The sequence below is a fragment of the Pipistrellus kuhlii genome, unplaced genomic scaffold (genome assembly GCF_014108245.1).
Source record: "Pipistrellus kuhlii isolate mPipKuh1 unplaced genomic scaffold, mPipKuh1.p scaffold_m20_p_1, whole genome shotgun sequence".
NCBI classification, from domain to species: Eukaryota; Metazoa; Chordata; class Mammalia; order Chiroptera; family Vespertilionidae; genus Pipistrellus; species Pipistrellus kuhlii.
The window spans coordinates 78,550,223-78,569,960 of NW_023425404.1; the positions used below are offsets into that span (position 1 = coordinate 78,550,223).

At 38.0% G+C, this 19,738-nt stretch overlaps 1 protein-coding gene across 2 annotated transcripts in view; it reads left to right on the forward strand.

The window, feature by feature from the left end:
* ITGA8 (integrin subunit alpha 8) overlaps nucleotides 1-19,738 on the forward strand; it is a 182,849-nt gene that overhangs the window by 138,273 nt on the left and 24,838 nt on the right. For both annotated transcript variants that reach the window (XM_045585839.1, XM_036453147.2), the window contains 3 exons: nucleotides 3,857-3,937; nucleotides 12,982-13,087; nucleotides 15,050-15,208. In XM_045585839.1, the coding sequence (XP_045441795.1) occupies nucleotides 3,857-3,937; nucleotides 12,982-13,087; nucleotides 15,050-15,208 (346 nt within the window). The remainder of the gene's footprint in view (nucleotides 1-3,856; nucleotides 3,938-12,981; nucleotides 13,088-15,049; nucleotides 15,209-19,738) is intronic.

The window sequence follows — 19,738 nt, forward strand, 5'->3', positions numbered from 1 at the left end:
CCCAGTTCCACCCTGTAGATCAGAGGTGGGGAACCTTTTTTCTGCCAAGGGCCATTTGGATGTTTATAACATAATTCACGGGCTACACAAAATTATCAACTTAAAAACTAGCCTGCTATATTTGGTCAAACATTTAATTAATTCACCCCTGATGCCTTGTCAGGACCAGACTGAATGAGATCACAGACCTTAAATGGCCTGCAGGCCAACGTTCCCACCCTGCGTAGATCATCGTTGAAATACTGAATTAGATGATAAAGTGCTGAATTTGATGGAAAGTAGAAATATCCGCATTCTTAATATCCCCTTCATCTAATATCATGACTATTCCATTCTTATGTGCTATAAAACTTACCAATATTTTAACATTATTTTGAAAAATGTGAAAATGCGGAAAGAACTGGGGAGCCTACATAAAGCATCAATTCCAAAAACATATGTTACAGTGATAAAAGCATTTGAGAATACTTTTAGTTCTCAATTACAAAAGCATTTGAGAAGTGCGCCTTTATCTGCATGCTTTTCTGGCAGACTCCAAAGATGTAAGTAAGTATTTAATGGATGGTTTGTGTCCAGTTTAAATGTGTTTAAACCAAAACTAAACTAAACCAAATGCTCTGAACTCTAAAGCTTTGGTCCATATTGACCACTGTTACCCACATTTAATGCCCCTTTTCACAAAAGAAAACTGAGATTTACAAATTAACAAACTTAAACTATTTTGTGTCACCAATGTTTGCATTACATGGTGTCTCCGTGCCCTGGCAGTGTGTGACATGTAAACATTTTCCTCCCTGTGTAGCGTGGGTCTCAGAGAGCAATTCCCATGTACGAACACATCTTTGTGATCATCGTTGCTGTTGCCTCCTCAGTAATGGTGACATGAACATTGTATTGCTTTTGCTGATATTCCAAAGACCTCAGAAAGCATAGAGGGATTGCTAGAAAATAGAAAGTAGGCCACAGTAAAGAAAAAAAAAATTGCATTGGAGTAAAAGGTAAAAAAAACATCTTTATCCTTGATGCATGACAGAGGGCGCAGTCACGGAGAGGAAATTCAGCGTTTCTTGCATAGAACTACCGTGTTTCCCTGAAAATAAGACATCCTCCCAAAATAAGACCTACTTACAGGTTTCCTTCTGAGTGAAATATAAGGCATCTCCCGAAAATAACCCCCCCCCCCCCAGGCTAAACATGAGAGATTTGGTCCACTGATTCTGAAAGAAATGGAGTCAAAAGAAATTCACCAGGAAATTCAGGAATTGTATTTTTATGATGATGTTCCAGAAGATGATGACATGATTGTCATTGAATAAATGAGTAAATTCTTGATACTGTAGGATTCACAGTTTGTCTGGTTTGTGTTGACAACTACTGTACCGTATACAGGTAATAAATTTCCTTTAACAATAAATGTGTACCATATTCTTCTTCATGAAAAAATAAGACATCCCCTGAAAATAAGACCTAGCGTATCTTTGGGAGCAAAAATATATAAGACACTGTCTTATTTTCGGGGAAACAGGGTAGCACTGACAGTTTAAGTAGCTCAGCATCCAGGGCTGTGGCAAATTGCTTGTTTGAATACAGCATTTATATTAGTGAGGCGGGTTTCCTTCCAGGAAAGAGGTCAAAGAAGTTTCCAAGTTATATGTCAAGTCTGGTACCTTTCTCGCTGGGAGCTTTGTTGACATCACTGGTTGCAGTACCAAGTGTCCTGTGAAGCTTATATGGCAGGATGAACCTGATCAGCAAACCAGGTCTGGCCTCAGGGTCTGCCTTTGCTTTTGTTAAATTTCAAAACTGCCTCTGTAAGCCTCATATTGGATTCCTGTCCCAAGATGATTTCAGTGCTTACCATATATTTATATTTTCAGGGTGTTGTGAATAATGGAAATTGTGTTATTTGAACCTCTTAGAAAGAAAATACAATAGAATTATGGAATAGCTTAAATGACACTCCCCCCCTATCCCCAATTCTAATTTCCACTTCCACAAAATGGTAATGAACTAGAAAATAGAAAAAAGTCTAATTAATCCGTGAAACAAGTAGACTTACATTTCCAAACTACCACATTCCTGTAATGGGTTTGGAACCACGAAGTCTGCAACAAGTGGAGTTTACTTAATGACTTCTTATTGGTTAGTAATTCAGAATTCTGCCTTTAAAAAAAGCAAGCAAGAAAGAAATGTTTTAGTTGACTGATCCTCCCCAGATGGGATAATAATAAAATGGCCTGGAGACGGGTGTTCAGACTTTGGTGAACAAGTCCCCCTAGGCTCATCACAAGCTTAGCAGTGATCCCCATTACAGAAAATGAGCCTGACATTTGCCTGTTAATGTCTTTTATGTGTGTTTGTCGTTTAAGTTGCCTTATCAGTATATACAATCAAACGGGACTTTTACAAAGCAATGTGGGAACAATTCTAACTCCTCCTTTGAAAGCAGTCTTTTATCCTGTCTTCTCCAGCTCCCACATTTAGAAAGCTTCCAAAGCTAAACAGAACATACCCATTACCACCACTGCAGGGTTAGAGCCTGTCCGTTGAATCTGTGAGATTCTGTGGGAAGAAGAGGTGCTTACTCTGCCTAATGAGACCTGAATATAATCATGGCCTGTTAGTAGGGGTGTGGCCACCTCTCAGTTTGCTACAAGCTGCATAGTCTTTGGGATATGAGGGTGACTTCAATGAAAGCACAGAAGGACAATAAATGCATCCAAAAGCTCAGCTACTAGGTCAAGCCTCTTGAGACACATTTCATCTTCCTTACAGTACTGGCTGCTTAACACAAGTTTCTTTGGGGGAAACTCACTTCTCCAGTAATTATCTTGGCATAGTTAAATTTATGTCTACTTATATTTGCTGGAGAGAAAGAAACAGCAAACTTGAAAATCATTTTGCTGCTGTAAAAGGAATATTATTAAGCATGTACCTTCCATCTTGAGACTCTTTTTTTTTTTTAAATTATTGATTGACTTTAAGAAAGAGAGAAACATCAATTTGTTGTCCTACTTATTTATGCATTCATTGGTTGATTCTTGTATGTGTGCTGACCTGGGATCAAACCCACAACCTTGGTGTATCAGGACAATGCTCTAACCAACTGAGCTACCTGGCCAGGGTCCCAGCTTGAGATTCCTGATGCACGTGACAAACATTGATGCCATCTGCTCATTGCCTCTGCATGAACTGCCCAACTTTCTCTCATCTCCCTTCTTCACCCTACTAGCCAGGCCTCCCCAACTCCACCCTTGAGGGTCAGTGAGCAGGCAGTGAATGCCAACTTATTTTAATATTACTTAAGAAATAAACCCATACAGAAGATAAATTTGCTGCCCAAACAATGCATGCTATGATGCATTCCAGAGCCAAATGCAAATGCTTTTTCCATTATGTGTAGCTTTTGGATTATTCTTGCCAGTCCTCCTTTTTATGAGCATGGAAAATAGAAGTTGACTGTGCTGTCCTATTTCATTTGATGGGCAATGAATATGATGCTCAGAGAAGTTAAGGAATGTGTCCAAGTTAGATGCTGGAAAATGAACTCAGCTCACTGCCTTTTGGGTGTAGCCATTGAATCAGAAAAAAGATTAGCTTCTCTAGATATCAAATGTGCTTTCTGATAAGATGTCTCTTCATGAAAAGTTATATTCATTACTTCTGATCATAATGGATCTTAGCATTTCCATATATAAGTGGTTATGATTTTATAGAATGGATATGCCATTGTTTTCTGAATTAGCATGTTGGTAATGTGTGTTGCTCAAGTGATATACAGAATGTATTTTATGATCATATGTTATAGTAACATGTCTGAGAAAATATATTTAAATTTTATGTCGTTTTGTTTTAGTTCCAACAAGGACAATCCAGACAGCAATCTTGTGAGCCTGCAAATCAACATCACTGCTGTAGCTCAAGTAGAAATAAGAGGGTAAGTAATAAACAAAGCATTGTAGTAGTTACACTACATGTAATAATAGCTTTCTGTATATGAGAGTGATGATAAAATGCCAGTAAAAATTGTATGGAATTTTCCTAACGCATTCAAGATCACAGTTCACTTTGGTATAAATCTTCATTTTTTTCTGCCCATTATTAGCCTTCCATTGCAAAGTAGAGTAAATCCTGTATGGTAATTAAGTCTGTAGACATCAAAACAAGGGCTCACTTTATTCCTCAAACTGACAGCTTAATAATCAAACTATAAAGGCTGGTGGCAAGAAGACAGATAAAACGGACATCCGTGTGACTGCCTGAAAGTCTCACTTCTCGAGTATGTCTATTATTTTCGCAGAGGGAAAATTCAGCCTCGCCATACCACATCTTGAGTTTAAGAAATGGCTAAGTCTGCGATGTGAGGGCTGATGGGATCTACATTTTAAAGCTTTTTCATTCTGTCCTATTCTTTGAAGAAGGTGCCAATAAGCCATCAATTGGGAGACAGGCGGAAAGTGGTCAAGTAAAAGGCTTGAAATAACTACCATCTGGGAAATTCATCCTGTGGGGAGGAAAAATCAGAAATGGACTGCATGTAGTTCTTATCTTGTGCAAGCACAGATGTCCTTACTTTTATTTTAATTCTTATTGTTTCTTCAGAACAACTAGTTGGCTAAAAAATATCAACTGGGTTAGGGCTGAATAGTCACTGGGACTCCAGCAATCCCAGTTCCCTTTTCCTTTTCCTTAGGTCTGAGTGGTTCACATTCCTCCTCAATAGCAACTATAGATTTCTGCTCTCAGAGCCTTTGTCACCTGGCATTTTCTTACTCTGCCCCCTGCTGCTGCTCTCAGGAAGTGGGTGTGTACCTGCTATCCTGGCACCTCTGAGGCTCCACCTAGTGGGTCAGAGAATAATAATAATAATGCCTAACGTTTATTGATACTTCCATGTGTTACCCACCATGTTAGGACATCTGAATGTGTACTAGTGTCCTTGCTGTACAACTTTGAGTACAGAGTTAAAGGCTACACAGCTAGGAAGTGGGGGCTGGGATGTAAGCACAGGCACCCTGGCCTATGTTATAAATGTCAGCTATGCAACCTACGAATGGAGTTTCTTGAACATTATCTACACAAAATCTCATTTTATGTTCTCTTTTGTGTGTTTTTTTTCCATTTAAATTAATGTTTTGACATTCATCCACTTTAGTCCATGTGCCTATAGTTCATTCATCTTGACTGCAGAAGACAATAACTTAAAACTTATTTATCCATTCTACTCTTGATGAATATTTGGGAATTTTCTTGTCTGTCTTTCTTTCTTTCTTTCTTTCTTTCTTTCTTTCTTTCTTTCTTTCTTTCTTTCTTTCTTTCTTTCTTTCTTTCTTTCTTTCTTTCTTTCTTTCTTTCTCTCTCTCTCTTCCTTCCTTCTTTCTTCCTTCCTCCTTCTTTCCTTCCTTCCTTCCTTCCTTCCTTCCTTCCTTCCTTCCTTCCTTCCTTCCTTCCTTCCTTCCTTCCTTCCTTTCTTTCTTTCTTTCTTTCTTTCTTTCTTTCTTTTTACAAACTTTCTTATATGTATTTTCTGACTATCAGAATAGTTTATGCTCAGATGTGGAATTTTAGGGTCAGAGAATATACAATGTTTCCATTACTCCACATCATTACTATTATTGTTGTTATTATTTTCCTCACCCCTTCATCTGTTTATTGATTTTTAGAGAGAGGTAGGGAAAAGGAGAGAGAAAAATATTGAGGTGAGGGAGAAACACTGTTCGGCTGTCTCCCATAGGCACCCACATGGGGACTGAACCTGCTTGGTTTCTGGTTACCATAAGTTTCATATACAACAAGCGATGTTTGCAGCGATCCATTATAAGTTGATAGCTGTTTAAGTTCAAACACATTCTGAAACTACTATAGTTTTTACTCCTCCACATTTATTTTTTTAATTTATCTTTATTGTTGAAAGTATTACAAATGTCCCCCTTTTTCCCCATTGACCCCATTCATCCTGCCCCCACACATCCCCAGGCCTTTACATATGCATAACATTAATGTTTCTGACATCATATTTTACAGTGTGTGTGTGTGTGTGTGTGTGTGTGTGTGTGTGTGTTTGAATTTTAAACCAAACTTTCTGGGGAAGAAGTACACTTAGTCATGATTATTGTTCTCTTTATATATTACGGGACTCAACTTAGAATTTTGTTAGTGACTTTGGCATGTATGTTCATGAGAAATATAGATCTGTAGTTTTCTTTGCTTACAATATCCTTTTCTGACTTTGGTATCAGGGGGATGCCAGCTTTGTAAAATGAGTTGGAATGATTTCTCCATCTGCTCTATTTTTTGAAAGAGTTTGTGTAAAATTTGTATTTTTTTTCCATAAATATTTGGTAAAAATCACCAGGCAAGCCATGTGAGTCGAGTATTTTGCTTTTTGTTTGTTTGTTTGTTTGGCTTTTTGTTTTTGCAGGAAGGTTTTAACAGTTCAATTGCATTCTTTGATATAAAGCTATTTATATTCTCTGTTTCTATTTGAGTGAAGTTTGGTAGTCTTTCAAGGAATTTGTCTATTTCATTTAAGTTGTTATATGTTTTCACATGAAGTTGTTCATAGTCTCTCATTTTCCTTTTATTATCTGTAGGAAGGATTTCTAATGATGTTCCCTCGTCATTCCCAGTATTGGTGATTTGTATCTTTTACCTTTTACTCTGGATCAGTCTGGCTAGCTTTTAGTGGTCTTTTCAAAGCACCAAATTTTTTATTCATTGATTTTTTAAAAATTTTTTTGCTTTTGTTTTCTATTCCATTTGTTTCTGCTTTTATTGTTATTATTTCCTTCCTTCTGCTCATTTTGGGTTGGGTTTCTCTTTTTTTTTCTCCTTCCTCTATGTAGAAATTAGGTTATTGATGGGAGACCTGTCTTCTTTTCTTACATAGCATTTTGTGATGTAAATTTCCCTGCTTTAGTAGCAAGCATAAGTGTTGATATGTTGGTTTTTCATTGTGAATTCACTATTAAGTATTTTCTAATTTCCTTTGTGATTTCCTCTAACTTATGAGTTGACTCATAGGAAGTGACCTGTTTGATTTACAGATATTTGGAGCTAATCTATTTTATTTTTGTGAATTTCTAGTTTAATTCCCCCATTCTGCTCTTGATAAAAAAACAACAACAACTATCTTTTAAATCAAAAAAGAAAACAGAAACATTATTATCTATGATCTTAAAAAAAAGCATAATTGGTATATAGTTAATTTTTTCTCCTTTAAATTGAGCTTATCTTTGTTTTACTAACCAGAAAATAAATTGAAACTGTTTATTACAAAATAAGTTTTAAATTTGGAACTGCTTTTCTTTCTTTTTTTCTTTTTTTATTGATTATGGTCTCACATAATTGTCCTTATTCCCCCATTCCCATCCCAAACCCCTCCCTAGATATGCCCCCTTCTCCCTCCCCCGCCCCCCCCTTAAGTCCAAGGAAGCTAAGAGATTAGTGTAACTATTTATTTTTACATATTCATTTTTCGAGATTAATATTTTTAAATGTATTTTTGTCATCACTTATTCCATTAATGTTTCTAAGTAAAAAAGGTGGAAATTTTTCTATTTATTTTGCCAATAATCAAGACAGATAATTAAAATTGGGTTTTTCATATGGGTGCCAATTATTTTAATTGCTTAATGTTCAACAATTGACCATATTTTTTTCTCTAAGTTAGTGTTAAAGTTTTTTTTAGTTATTTTACACAATGAAACTCTTTCCTCCAAATACTCAGCAAAAAATTAGTTCGCACGTTTAATTCTTAAAAATAGTCACTGTGTTGAAAATCTTCTATGTTTAGTCCTCAGGAAAATCTAATTTTCTTTTTGGCCAATTATATTTATTCCAGTGTACATTATCATGCACTGTCTCTAAATGTTCTCTTAAAAAATTTAGTATTGTTTTGTAATTTTAAAAATAAACTCATGAATTTATTTTGGGGGATGGGAAAAAATATTGAGACTTGTTTCATAATTTTCAAAGCTAGGTAATTTCAACACTGTCTTTAAGTAGAGGTACATGTCACCTATTGGGACAAAGGATTAATTTAGCATAGTTATGTAAGAAGTAAACTTGGTCACAAGAAGCAGCACCACATATATTAAGATCTCGAAGAATAATAAAATTATGCCTTTTATAAAATAATCGGGATTGAATGGGTTTGTGTTGAGAGAGCCTACAGTCATGAATAATTATTTTCTGCATAGATATGTCTACAGCAGGTAGAGCCAACTTTGTTCCACAAATGATCGTCTTTGCTATTTTGGACTAATACTGCTGAAAACAGGCATACAAAAATTGGGTCATTGCATACTACTACATTATTAGATTTTAACTTCCTAATAGCATATAGATTTTAAATTATCAAAAATCTAATTCAGGAGCAGGATCTAGTTACAATGTAGCTGCGAAGTGCTGCATTGTCTTTGCACTCTGCTCAAAATAAAACTGTTTCCTTCCAAGCCCTGTGGCCGTGGCACTGTGGCCGCCAGGGATGTGTGGTCTCAACATGTAAAAAAATAAAATAAAATAAAATAATCTAATTCATTGCTTTCCCTCAAACCTCTTCCCAATGTCCAGAGTTACCACTGACTACCCTAATTTCTTTATTGCTCAAGGGTGTCTGTGAGTAAAGGACTATCCTGCATCTTAGAATGTGAGGCTATTAAGTAAGGGTTGTTGGATTACTGCACTGTCTGTTCTCCTAGGTTAATTAGTTAATGGTATTCTTTCTCCCTTCCTTCTAAAAAATAGTAACTTTGAAAACATTGAGCAATGCTTCCTTTATTTAGCTGAGATCGTTAGAGCCATTCTTTGCCATGGATTCCCAGGTTTGGAAAGGTCTTCAGAGGGTGGATATGTGAATTTTGTGAGACATACTTTTTAAATGATTTTGCTTCACCCTGTCTGTGATAGTTTTCTTTATAGATTTTTATTTGATTTTATTATAGAAATGGGCGGGGAACTTTCTTTCTAAGTTGTGCTTACTAAACTGCTGTGCCCAGTGGCCCCTGGGGTGCACTGTATATTGGAAATAGAGTGGATGGTGCTGAGCAAACCTGAGCTCTAATCTTCACCTGCAATTAAGTCCCTACTTCTCTGGCCCATCAGTTCTTAGTTTTGTTTATAAAGTGAGGGATTTTGATCGCAGTATCTCCATAATACTGGCCCCAGGTCTAACTGTATTATTCTGTGGCCCTAGAGAATTCACGACCAGTCCTTTAGGACGAATGGTCATAAAAACAAAGCAAAACAAAAGTTTTCTTAGAACCTTACAACGGATGTAGACACGATGGAATCAACTCTGTTGCTGCCAAGCTAAGACGCCTAAGAGTGAAATAAAGCTTTGGTGGTGAGGTCATCAAGACCATGTGGGAATGGGAGCCCAAGCGCTTTGGACTTAAGAAACCTGTCATCTAGACTCCTTTCTTTACCAAGTTCCCTATGTTTGATCGAAACAGGATTTAATCAAATTAAGTGGGTAAAGGACGCCTGGCATAACAACAAACCACTCTAAGAGTGGAGAATGTTGAGGTATCTGCCCAGCAAGGCTGTGCCCTGCACTTTTTATTTAATAATTACACCTTAAGAACGAATGCAAAATACTTTACAATTTAGTATATTTCTGTGGTTTTCAGTTTTAAAAACATACTTATACCCTCCCCTAGAAGACAGTACCCCCAAATTAGCTTTGACCAAAAGCATTTGAGATGTTTTCCAATTACTTGTGGTGTGCAACCCAAAAAATTTATCATCACAATTTTCCAGATGAGGAAATAGAGACCCACAGACGTTAAATTATTTGCCCTTGGTTCAGAATTTAACTCAATAATGTGTACCTTCTGCTTTAGAAAGAGGTTGCCAGAGGGAGGGAAAAAAGATAAAGTTCAAAATTGCTGGAGGCTGTGTTAATGACCAGATACCCTTAAAAGCGCATTTAAGACATCTGATTGCCAAAAGACAAGATGAAGTTACTTTCAGCTGAAAGTCAGGAAAGTCTTAAATCTTTAGCTGAAAATTATTTGAAAGCATTGTGGGTTTTCTAAGAATTATCTTTTGTGAGATTGTGTGAAAATAATCATTTGGTTTATAATCAGCTTTTAATAAAGAATAGCACCTTGTACTGCATTTCATTTATCCAGTGCTCACTCTCAAGGTGTAAATTGCAGGCAATAATCCCTAGCTATCAAGTTAATATCTTACTTACATGATTTACACCATTTAAGTTCCCCTTGAGTAATCTATAAAACAACTTTAGAACATGAACAGGCCTTATTTTGTTTTGGCTCCAAGCCTGGCCTTTTGAGAGGTATGACTGAATTAAATAGGAACCAAAGAAATCTAAGAAAGAGGAATGTACAAGTGGTTATTTTTCTATCATAAAGCATTTCACTGGGCATTTAACACCCACACAAAATTCTAGATTTTTATTCACACAAAACAGTCCTGTTTCTTTATATGGCTGAAAGTAGGAATTGTATATCCCATACACATGCACACAAGCACCACATACACTTACACTTACACAGGATCTAATATATATGTATGCATATGCTAAATTATTCATCTCAAGAGATGAGATGAGATGCTGTAAAATAGCCAATCTCTGAGCTAGAGACTGGTAAGTTAGAGTGTATGGTGGATGCTTCAGACCCTTCACCATTCTGATAGTATTTTGCTGAACATCTCTTTCAGTACTGTTTTCCTTATAGACAATGTCTACTCAAAAAATTGAGAGCCACTTTCTCCTAGTACTGTGGTACTGACACTAGTGAAGCGTTCTTCTTCTTCTTTTTTTTTTTTAAATAAATCTTTATTGTTCATATTATTACAAATGTTCCTCATTTCCCCCCCCCCCTCATTTTGCTCCCCTCCACCAGGTTCCCACCCCACCCTCTGCCCTTTCCCCATCCCCCATTGTCCTCATCCATAGGTGCACAGTTTTTGTTCAGGCTCTTCCCACACCCTCATACTCCCCCTTTCCCATAAGAATCATCAGTCCACTCCCCTTCCATACCTCTGATTCTATTATATTCACTAGTTAATATTGTTCATCAGGTTTTTTAATTCCCTTGGCTTTTAGTTTCACTTGTTGATAGTTATATATTTGTTGATCATAATTTTTATCTATATCTTCTTCCTCTTCCTAAAGAACCCCTTTCAGCAATTCATATAATTCTCCTTTGGCGGTGATGAAGTCCTTTAGCTTTTTTTTATTTGTGAAGCTCTTTATCTGGCCTTCGATTCTGAGTGATAGCTTTTCTGGGTAGAGTGTTTTTGGCTGTATGTTCTTGCTATTCATCACCTTGAATATTTCTTGCCATTCCCATCTGGCCTGCATGGTTTCTGTTGAGAAATCAGCTGACATTCATATGGGTGCTTCGTTATAGGTAACTACCTGCTTTGCTCTTGCTGCTTTTAATATTCTCTTTGTCTTTTGCTCTTGGCATTTTAATGATGATGTGCCTTGGTGTGGTCCTCTTTGGATTCCTTTTGTTTGGGGTTCTGTGTGCTTCCTGGATTTGTAAGTCTATTTCTTTCCCCAGGTGGGGGAAGTTTTCTGTCACAATTTCTTCCAGTATTCTTTTGGTATCTTGCTCTTTCTCTTCTTCTGGGACCCCCATAATTCTGATGTTGGTTCATTTGAAATTGTCCCAAAGGTTTCTTACACTATCTTCAACTTTCTGGATTCTCTTATCTTCTTGCTTCTGCAGAGGAGTGTCCTCTGGCTCTTTGTGTTCTAAAACTTTGACTTGATTCTTAGGAATCTGTATAATCTTTTTTTAGGACTCTGTATAATCTTTTTTTATTTCAGACAATGTATTCTTTATTTCTAGTTGATCACTTTTCATATCTTCATAGGTCTAATTTATTTTATCAGCCTTTTCTAGGAAATTCTTGAAAAACCTTATAAGCATGGTTTTGAACTCCACATCCAGTCGCTTTTTGTCCTCCATTTCCTTTGTGATCTGTTTCCTTGTCTTGGCATTTTCACAGCTTCCCTGAGTTGGTAGGTTGGCTTTGTGTGCTAACTTGTCCTATATGGTTGAGTGGGTCAGCTTCCCAGTTACCTGAGGTGGACAGTCTTAGTGTAGCCCTTTGTGGGCTGTGTGTGCAGTCTTGTTAAGCCTTACTTGTTGTTAGTATCACTGGTAAGCATTGATCTCCAATTGGCTAAGAGGATCAGAAGTGTCTCAGCTAGGAGGGTTTCTATATTCTGCTTGAATGGGGTGGGGTCTAGGGGTGGCACAGCCAAGCTTTGGTGAATCCCGGAAGATGGGTTGCAGGCTCATGCACCTCTTTGGTATAGGTACAGACAAGCTTTGGATTCCTGTCTGTCCCTCCCTAGAAGAGTCAAAAACTAGCCACTGGAAGGGCTTCTGTGCTTCACTTGGATGGGGCGGAGTCTCGGGTGGTGCAGACAAGCTTTATTCAGCCCCTCCCTATGAGGGTCTGATTTCTGAGTCCTGCAGTAATGGCCACTGGCTTCACATACCTCTGAGAGATCTATGTCCACTGCCTGACAGTCTGGCCTCTCCCTGTCTGGGACTGTCTATCAGAGCAAAAGGGTGGTTCTGTTTTCCTCCTGAACAAGAAAGCTAGGTGCTGCGCATTAGCTGTCTGCCCTCTGCGCTTGCAGGGAGTAAGCCAACAGCGAACTTGGCCCGCCCTCTCTGCGCTCCGCAAGCAAGCCAGCAGCGAAGTTCAGCGGCTGCCTTTTTGTGCGCACAGTTCTCGTACGTACCTTCACAGTTCCTGAGGTTCAGTGTGCCTTCTTTCTCCTTCCCAGATGGTAGAGCCTCCTCTCAGCCAGCCATCTGGCATTTCAGGGCAATTCTTCCCCTGTTTTCTAGTTCTAAATTCAAATTTGTTGTGGTAGGCTGCATTCAGGTGTCTACCCTATGCTGTCATCTTGGTTTCTCCCTCTAGTGAATCGTTCTTTACATGTGCCATCATCAGCAGTTAATGTAACATTCCATGTTTCAGAGTCTCCCACCCTCCGCAGATTGTTCTGCCCATTCATAACTGGGAACCGGAAGAAGAACCCCGCAAAGAGGAAGGAGTTGGACCATTGGTGGAACATATTTATGAGGTAGCTGTTGTCTGGTGAAGCTGTGTTTGGGTTTTATTCATATGCTCTTGACTAATAAATGCTTCATAGACTTTTAAAAGACAACAAATCTGAGCTTCATATACTGCTCAGATTTGTGCTATTCTGCTATCATATTTCAATGGAGGGGGTGGGGGGAGTATTTTAAGACACTTGCTTATAGTTGTAAAAGTTATTATATAAGGGAAAGCATCTTATCTTGTTACTGTTCTTCTTTGTTAATTGATCTTTATTTTCTTTCTTTTTAATGTTTAGACAGCTTAAGCATAAAACTAGCTCCCTAGACTTTATTTCACTCACTCTTAGATAGCCTGAAAACCCACCCACATCCTAAATTGAAAGTCACCAACCAAAGGTACCAGACAGAGGAATTTTTATGTATTATTCACTATTATACCAAAAAGATGTGTAAATAATATAGTATATTATGGATGGATGGTGGATAGATAAGAATAATTTTACTGTTCATTGCTAAGCTCAATTAGACATGAATAACTTGGGAGAGAATCATTGATCAGCTGCCTCCTGCAAGCCCCCAGCTGGGGACCAAGCCTGCAACCCAAGCATGTGTCCTGACCTGGAACCGAACTTCGGCCTCCTGGTTCATAGGTCGGTGCTCAGAGATTTCTGCTTAATTAATGCCCCCTTTCCTATGTAATGTATGCCACTGGTCTAACAATTCTGACTATGACTTTCGTTTCAAATTCCACTCTCTACACTTAACAATAAAGCCATTTCAAACCTGATGAGTTGTTTACATAGATGGGAAGAGGCATCGACTCCTGTGCAGTGTAGACAGGAACGGCTCTGTCAGCTCTTTGATAGCAAAAGGATAACACAGTCCCCAAGGCCACTTGGATTAACAACTTCACTGGGGGTCAGGGAGTGGCTGGATGGGGGGAAGCTGTCAAATAATTTATTAAACCTTCTATGTACCAGTTTCTGCCTACAAGTGGTGGAACTATAAAGTTTGAAAACATATTCAAATTCAATCAATTATGTTCTAATCTTAACATAAATGGATCATAAAATTTTAGGGTAATAATCAGCACCAAAAGAAATCATCAAATGTTTCTTACATGTCTCAAAATACTAATATACTGTTGTCAATGCATGCCATATTGTTTTGATAACACAAACTAAATGGGCCACCTAATAAAGAAAACCAATTATAAATTATTTTATTGACCACAACAATTGTCAGAACTGTGAAAAACAAACAAACACACACACACACACACACACACACACACACACACAAAGGTCCTTGCTAACTTTGGATTTTTAAGACCACAATAAATGTGAATATACTTAGTCTTAGTGTTTTTGGTAAGCTGTTTTGTGTCCTGTGAGTACAGGATTCTTTTGTTAAAATGTTCATCTCTTTAGGAGATGTGGCCTTCGTTCCCTGAAATTTGCTTATTAAAACAGAAGGAGCTCAGCTTGGAAATGCGCACTTGAAGTGAACTGTGGTGAGCTGGGTCTCTGGCATTTGATGGATAGCCATGTTTCCAGAAGGTGAAAGAGAGTGCATCACATATGGTTGCAATCGACAAGTCAGTAGTCAGGAAAGAAGCGATTTCAGTGTAAAGAAAGAATAACTGGGTTTTGAAAGCATATAATTCAAACTGCATTTCTAACACTGCGATGAAATTAATATAAATTTAAGGTAAGCATCACAATGATCGGACATGGTTAATGTGGTCTCTGCAGAGGAAATCTGCTCGGAGGGCCTCACAGGTTGAAGAGTCTGCCCTAAGCACCAGCACATCTTTCTTCCAGAGCTCCTCTTGCTTTTAGAGACCGTTTCCTATTTTTCACAGTCAGAGTCCAGATGACGTAAAACCAAAAGTCATGCTTTCCAGAATGGGCGCAGACTGTGTGGAGTTTGAGCTCCTCTTCCTGCCTGTGTTGTACCGTAACATATGTGTTCCTTGCTTGCAGTTGCACAATATTGGACCGAGTACCATCAGTGACACCCTTCTGGAGGTGGGCTGGCCATTCTCTGCCAGGGATGAGTTTCTTCTTTATATTTTTCATGTTCAAACTCTGGGACCTCTACGATGTCAAACAAACCCAGATATCAACCCACAGGATATAAAGGTAGGAGCCTGGTCTAATCTACAGATTTGTTTACTTTTTGTTTGTTTGTCCTCAGCTGAGGATATCTTCCCGGAAAGTGGTAGGGATGGGGAGAGACAGAGAGAAACATCAATGTGAGACACATCAATTGGTTGCCTTTCATACGTGTCCCGACCAGGGCCAGGGATTGAACCTGCAACCGAGGTATGTGCCCTTGACCAGAATCGAACCCCAGGCCCTTCAATCCTCGGGCTGGCACTCTATCCACCAAGCCAAACCAATTAGGACAGATTTGTTTACTTTTTATGGTAAGGAATAAACCAAAAACAGTGGCTTATAAAAAGAAATAAAAGCAAAGTAATCATGTTTTTTTCCATGGTAATTGTTAGACCTTTTCTTTTAGTTTTATAGTTAAAATGTCAGACCTAACTTAAAATATCACACCTAGAAAACTTAAATTTCTCTTAGTGCTATGGTGGCCTGTTATTTATTTAGCCTATTTCTATATGTACTTTTTATATATTGTTTGGCTAGCAGCACAACCGAACCCAAATCATAAATAGACATGTCATGATTTGGAGAATTTGAAAAAAATGCTATTTTTACAGTCTTTTTTTGGTATATTGCCAAAGGACATGAGGATTTTTGCCAAAACTACTTTTCCAGCTATTGCCAATAGCGAGTGTTGAAGTGCAATAATTTGCCAAGGGCCATCTCTGTGGTAATTACCAGGACCCCATTCTCTAGTGAATGGGAATTACCAGGACCCCATTCTCTAGTGAAGCCCAGTAAAGTGCTTCTCAAGCTGTTAAACATATCTCTATCACCTGGGAGTCTAGAACGCAGGGTCTTGGGTGAGGTCTGAGACTCAGCCTCTCTGTAAACACTCCTCCCCTCCTCACCCCTCCCCCCCCCCCCCCCCCCCCCCCCCCCACAACCTGGTAATAGCCACAGACCTGGTTTGCTGGTCACACTTCACCCAATGAGGACTTCAAGCATCCATGGAGCTGATCCTATCCAGATTAAGATTCAAATTTGGCTTTAGGTTCCTTCTGGAAAGGAAAGAAATTAATTAGCATAAGTCCTTGAAAAATGTCACATTTGAATGAAAGGGGGAAAAATCCACTTGTTAATCAGATGTCCTCACATGGCATCCTCTAGGGCTGCAGGGACAGTGTCTCTGTGAGAAAAGGGTGGAGGGCAGCTCCTGGCCTCCAGGACCAGGTCTCCCTCTGCGCTCAGGGCACGGGGACACCGCTTGTAATAAAAGCCTTCTTTTTTCAGCCCAATGTGCCTTCTGTTCAAAGAGAGGAAGACTGAAAGAGAGTTCAGTTTTAAAGGACTTATGGGGCATCAAGCTTCCTTCCTTATGGGGAGGTAATAAAGAAGACTACTTGTATTCCACAGAATTATTTAAAATACTTCCTCCCAGGAATTTTATTTTCCATTTCCTCTCTGCTTTTCATTGACATCTCAATGCCTTCAGAGACAGTAGCTTACATTACAAAATTAACATCTTCAAATGTTAATGTAGAACATCCAAGTAATTAAAACATTCATATGTTCTGTTCTGCAATTCACATATACTCTATTTTAGTCGTGGATTCTTAGAGCTCATGCAGAAGGTTTCTAACTCTCTTTGAGTGTAATGTTTAGTTTATGTCTGACACTATTTATATATGTTTGTATATATTATGTAACTTGTTTAATGTGCACCATGTTGGTTGTGAGTTATTTTTTCTTCCTTGCAATTAACAATCATTTACAGTGACTGGAGTAGTACAAATAGATAACTTTTTTTGACAGATTCATGCAAACTGAGTGGTAGTATATACTAAACACCTGTATTTCCTGCTACCCAGTTAGTGTTTAACATATAGACTTTGACTTAAAATCTGTCCAAGGTTAGTAATTATTTTTTAAATAGCAACTTAATTATGTTTATTTTATAAATTTTTCAGTCTATAGAAAGTGAATATAAGAGGATTTGACTACAATATAAAGTAGTAGTTCCCTAAAATAACTAATTATTACAATTATTGAATTCTTGAAATTCTGAATTTATGGGACACTTGAAATGTTATTACTTTCAGGTTCTCAGTGCTTTGACCTATATTCTCAATAGGCATGACCCAGAAAGTCCAAATGAGCTCTTATCAATAATTATATTTTTAAAATTAATAACCAGTATATTTTATATAGTAACTATAAACAATTGAGTACTTGATTATTTTTCTCTTAAGATATTAAATTACTTATTGGTGAAGTCACTATTAATTTACTTGGCAATTTATTTCTTCCTAGATAACTCAAAGCTAAAAGCTGTTCTCTGTCTTTAAAAGTAGTTGGAAGTTAGTAAGGAACAATTTATTTATTATATTTTGTTATCTTCAAAAAATTGGTCTGGGAAATTTTAAAATTTAATATCAATTTTAATTTCTTACATCAAAGCTAATTTCTGCTTTTTAAAAATTAGGGCATAAATGGTTTGATTTTTAACTACATAAAGTTATTTTTTAAACTTGGTTCTTAAAGAAGTACAGAGAGGGTTTGTATGTTTAGTAAAAGGAGCAGGGAAGCAGAAATATATTGTATAGTCAAGAACTAAGTCCCAGTATTAAATCTGGGTGGACGAAGGTAAAATTTCTTACTATTTGGCTCTACAGTTTCTTTATAAGTTGAGTGATAAGTGGTAAGTGACTTTGAAAATGTCTGCCTCTGTGAGCAATCCCTGTTCTGTGAATTCCTTCTGAGCACGCCCCAGTTCCCACTGGACTAGCCACCAAAGTACTCCAACTGTGGACCTGCCGAGGTTGAAACTACCACCCCATCTTTCAAACACTTCCTCTGGAGGATTTGCAAAGTCCTCAACCATGTCTTCCTCTTCCTCTTCAACCATTCCATTAATTTCATTTCAGCAAAATCTCTTTCTCTCTTGTTCACATACATCTCTTTAGTTAATGTCTCCCTCCTGTATATATTCTCATTTTTAACTACTGACCACTGAAAGTAGCTATCTTCTCCACTGCCTCTTTCCAACTATGACAAATTCCTAAGGAAACTTGTTTATGATTTCCTCAGAAGCAGTTTCTAGGCCACCCACTCTAAGGAACCAGTGCCACCAACTCTGAAAACTTTGCAGCCACCCCCTTCTCCCCCACATAGGTTCAGCAAAATCTCCACATTTCTCTCTAATTAAAGGTATCAGCATTTAATATACTGTATTTAACACAATGATTTTTTTAAGTTATTCACATAGCAACTATCCCAGCTTTATTTTTTATTGCAAATACATAGTTTTATGTACCAAAGACATATTGTGCATAAAGTAGATTTGGCCTAATGTCCTCAGGGTTTGAAGTGTAAACACTGACAGCCTTTGAAAGCCACCACCATGATCATTCTGTAACCTGTGGCTGTTTATGAGACAGTAGGCCAAAGATCTCACTCACATACACCTTCCTTGTTGCCCAAATACAGAGCATCAGCAACTAAATTAAGGTGATGGTGTGGGCAGGGGTGGGCAGACAGCAGGGACATAGTCAGATTCCACTAGAATTCAGTGATTTTCATTGAAATATTTGCCTCATATCAAGCTTCAAGGAGATTCTTTTAGCCTGCTTTGTTGACACTGTTGAAATAAGTGAGTAGGAGGATCAGTGGAATTCTGGGTAGATGGTGGGCTCAGGAAAAGCTAGGTGCACTGCACAGTCCAAGTAAATGTGAGGGCGTGGCAGTGCTGAGGGCACATTCACTGCTACTTTCACTTCTGCCTCCAGTGAAAAGGTTCCAGTTCTGGTTGCCGGTTTCTCCCATGATGGTTTCACTTCACCAAGTGTCTCTGTCTTTTATAGACGTAGCTGCATATGCAGACGGCTTGAAGGTTCTGACTCCAGGCTTCATGGTCCAGTTCAAAAAACAGGACTTTAATGTGGCCATTTCTCCACATTCTACCATCTAAAACATTTTGTAACATTCAGCTCTCTGCGGCATTCAGAACAATCTATTAAATCTAAATCCATCCTAGATCCAACTTGGCATAAAATGTTAGAGTTGAGTGAAGTATTTCTCAACTCTTCTTAAGGCAGTCAAACAATGATTTCAAAACTACCACTTTTCTAATTTTGGTGGAATCTTTCCTGAGGTTTGGAGAGTCCTGCAAACAGGCTATGATTTCTAGATCAGGTGAAGTTGAAAAAGTGAGTACTATTAAGGAACCAACACTGCATAAAGAATAATGGATTTTTTTAATTGGCAAGATTTCATAGTGAATCGCCATGTGTGAGATGCTAGGAGAAAGGGCTATGGAAGGTAAAACTGAACCCTGAGAGGAAGACAAATGAGATGCTTACATTCCACCTGCACTAAGATCACAACACAATTTTCTGGGCTTAAGTACAAGAAAGGAGAATCCTGAGCTAGAAATGGTGTGATGGAGACCAGGTTAGGACAACCCGCACAAGACAGAAAGCCAGTTTGTATACAGAGCTGTCATTGGAGCCTGGAGAGCAGGAGGTCATGACTGAGAACTCATCTCTTGAACAAGACCAT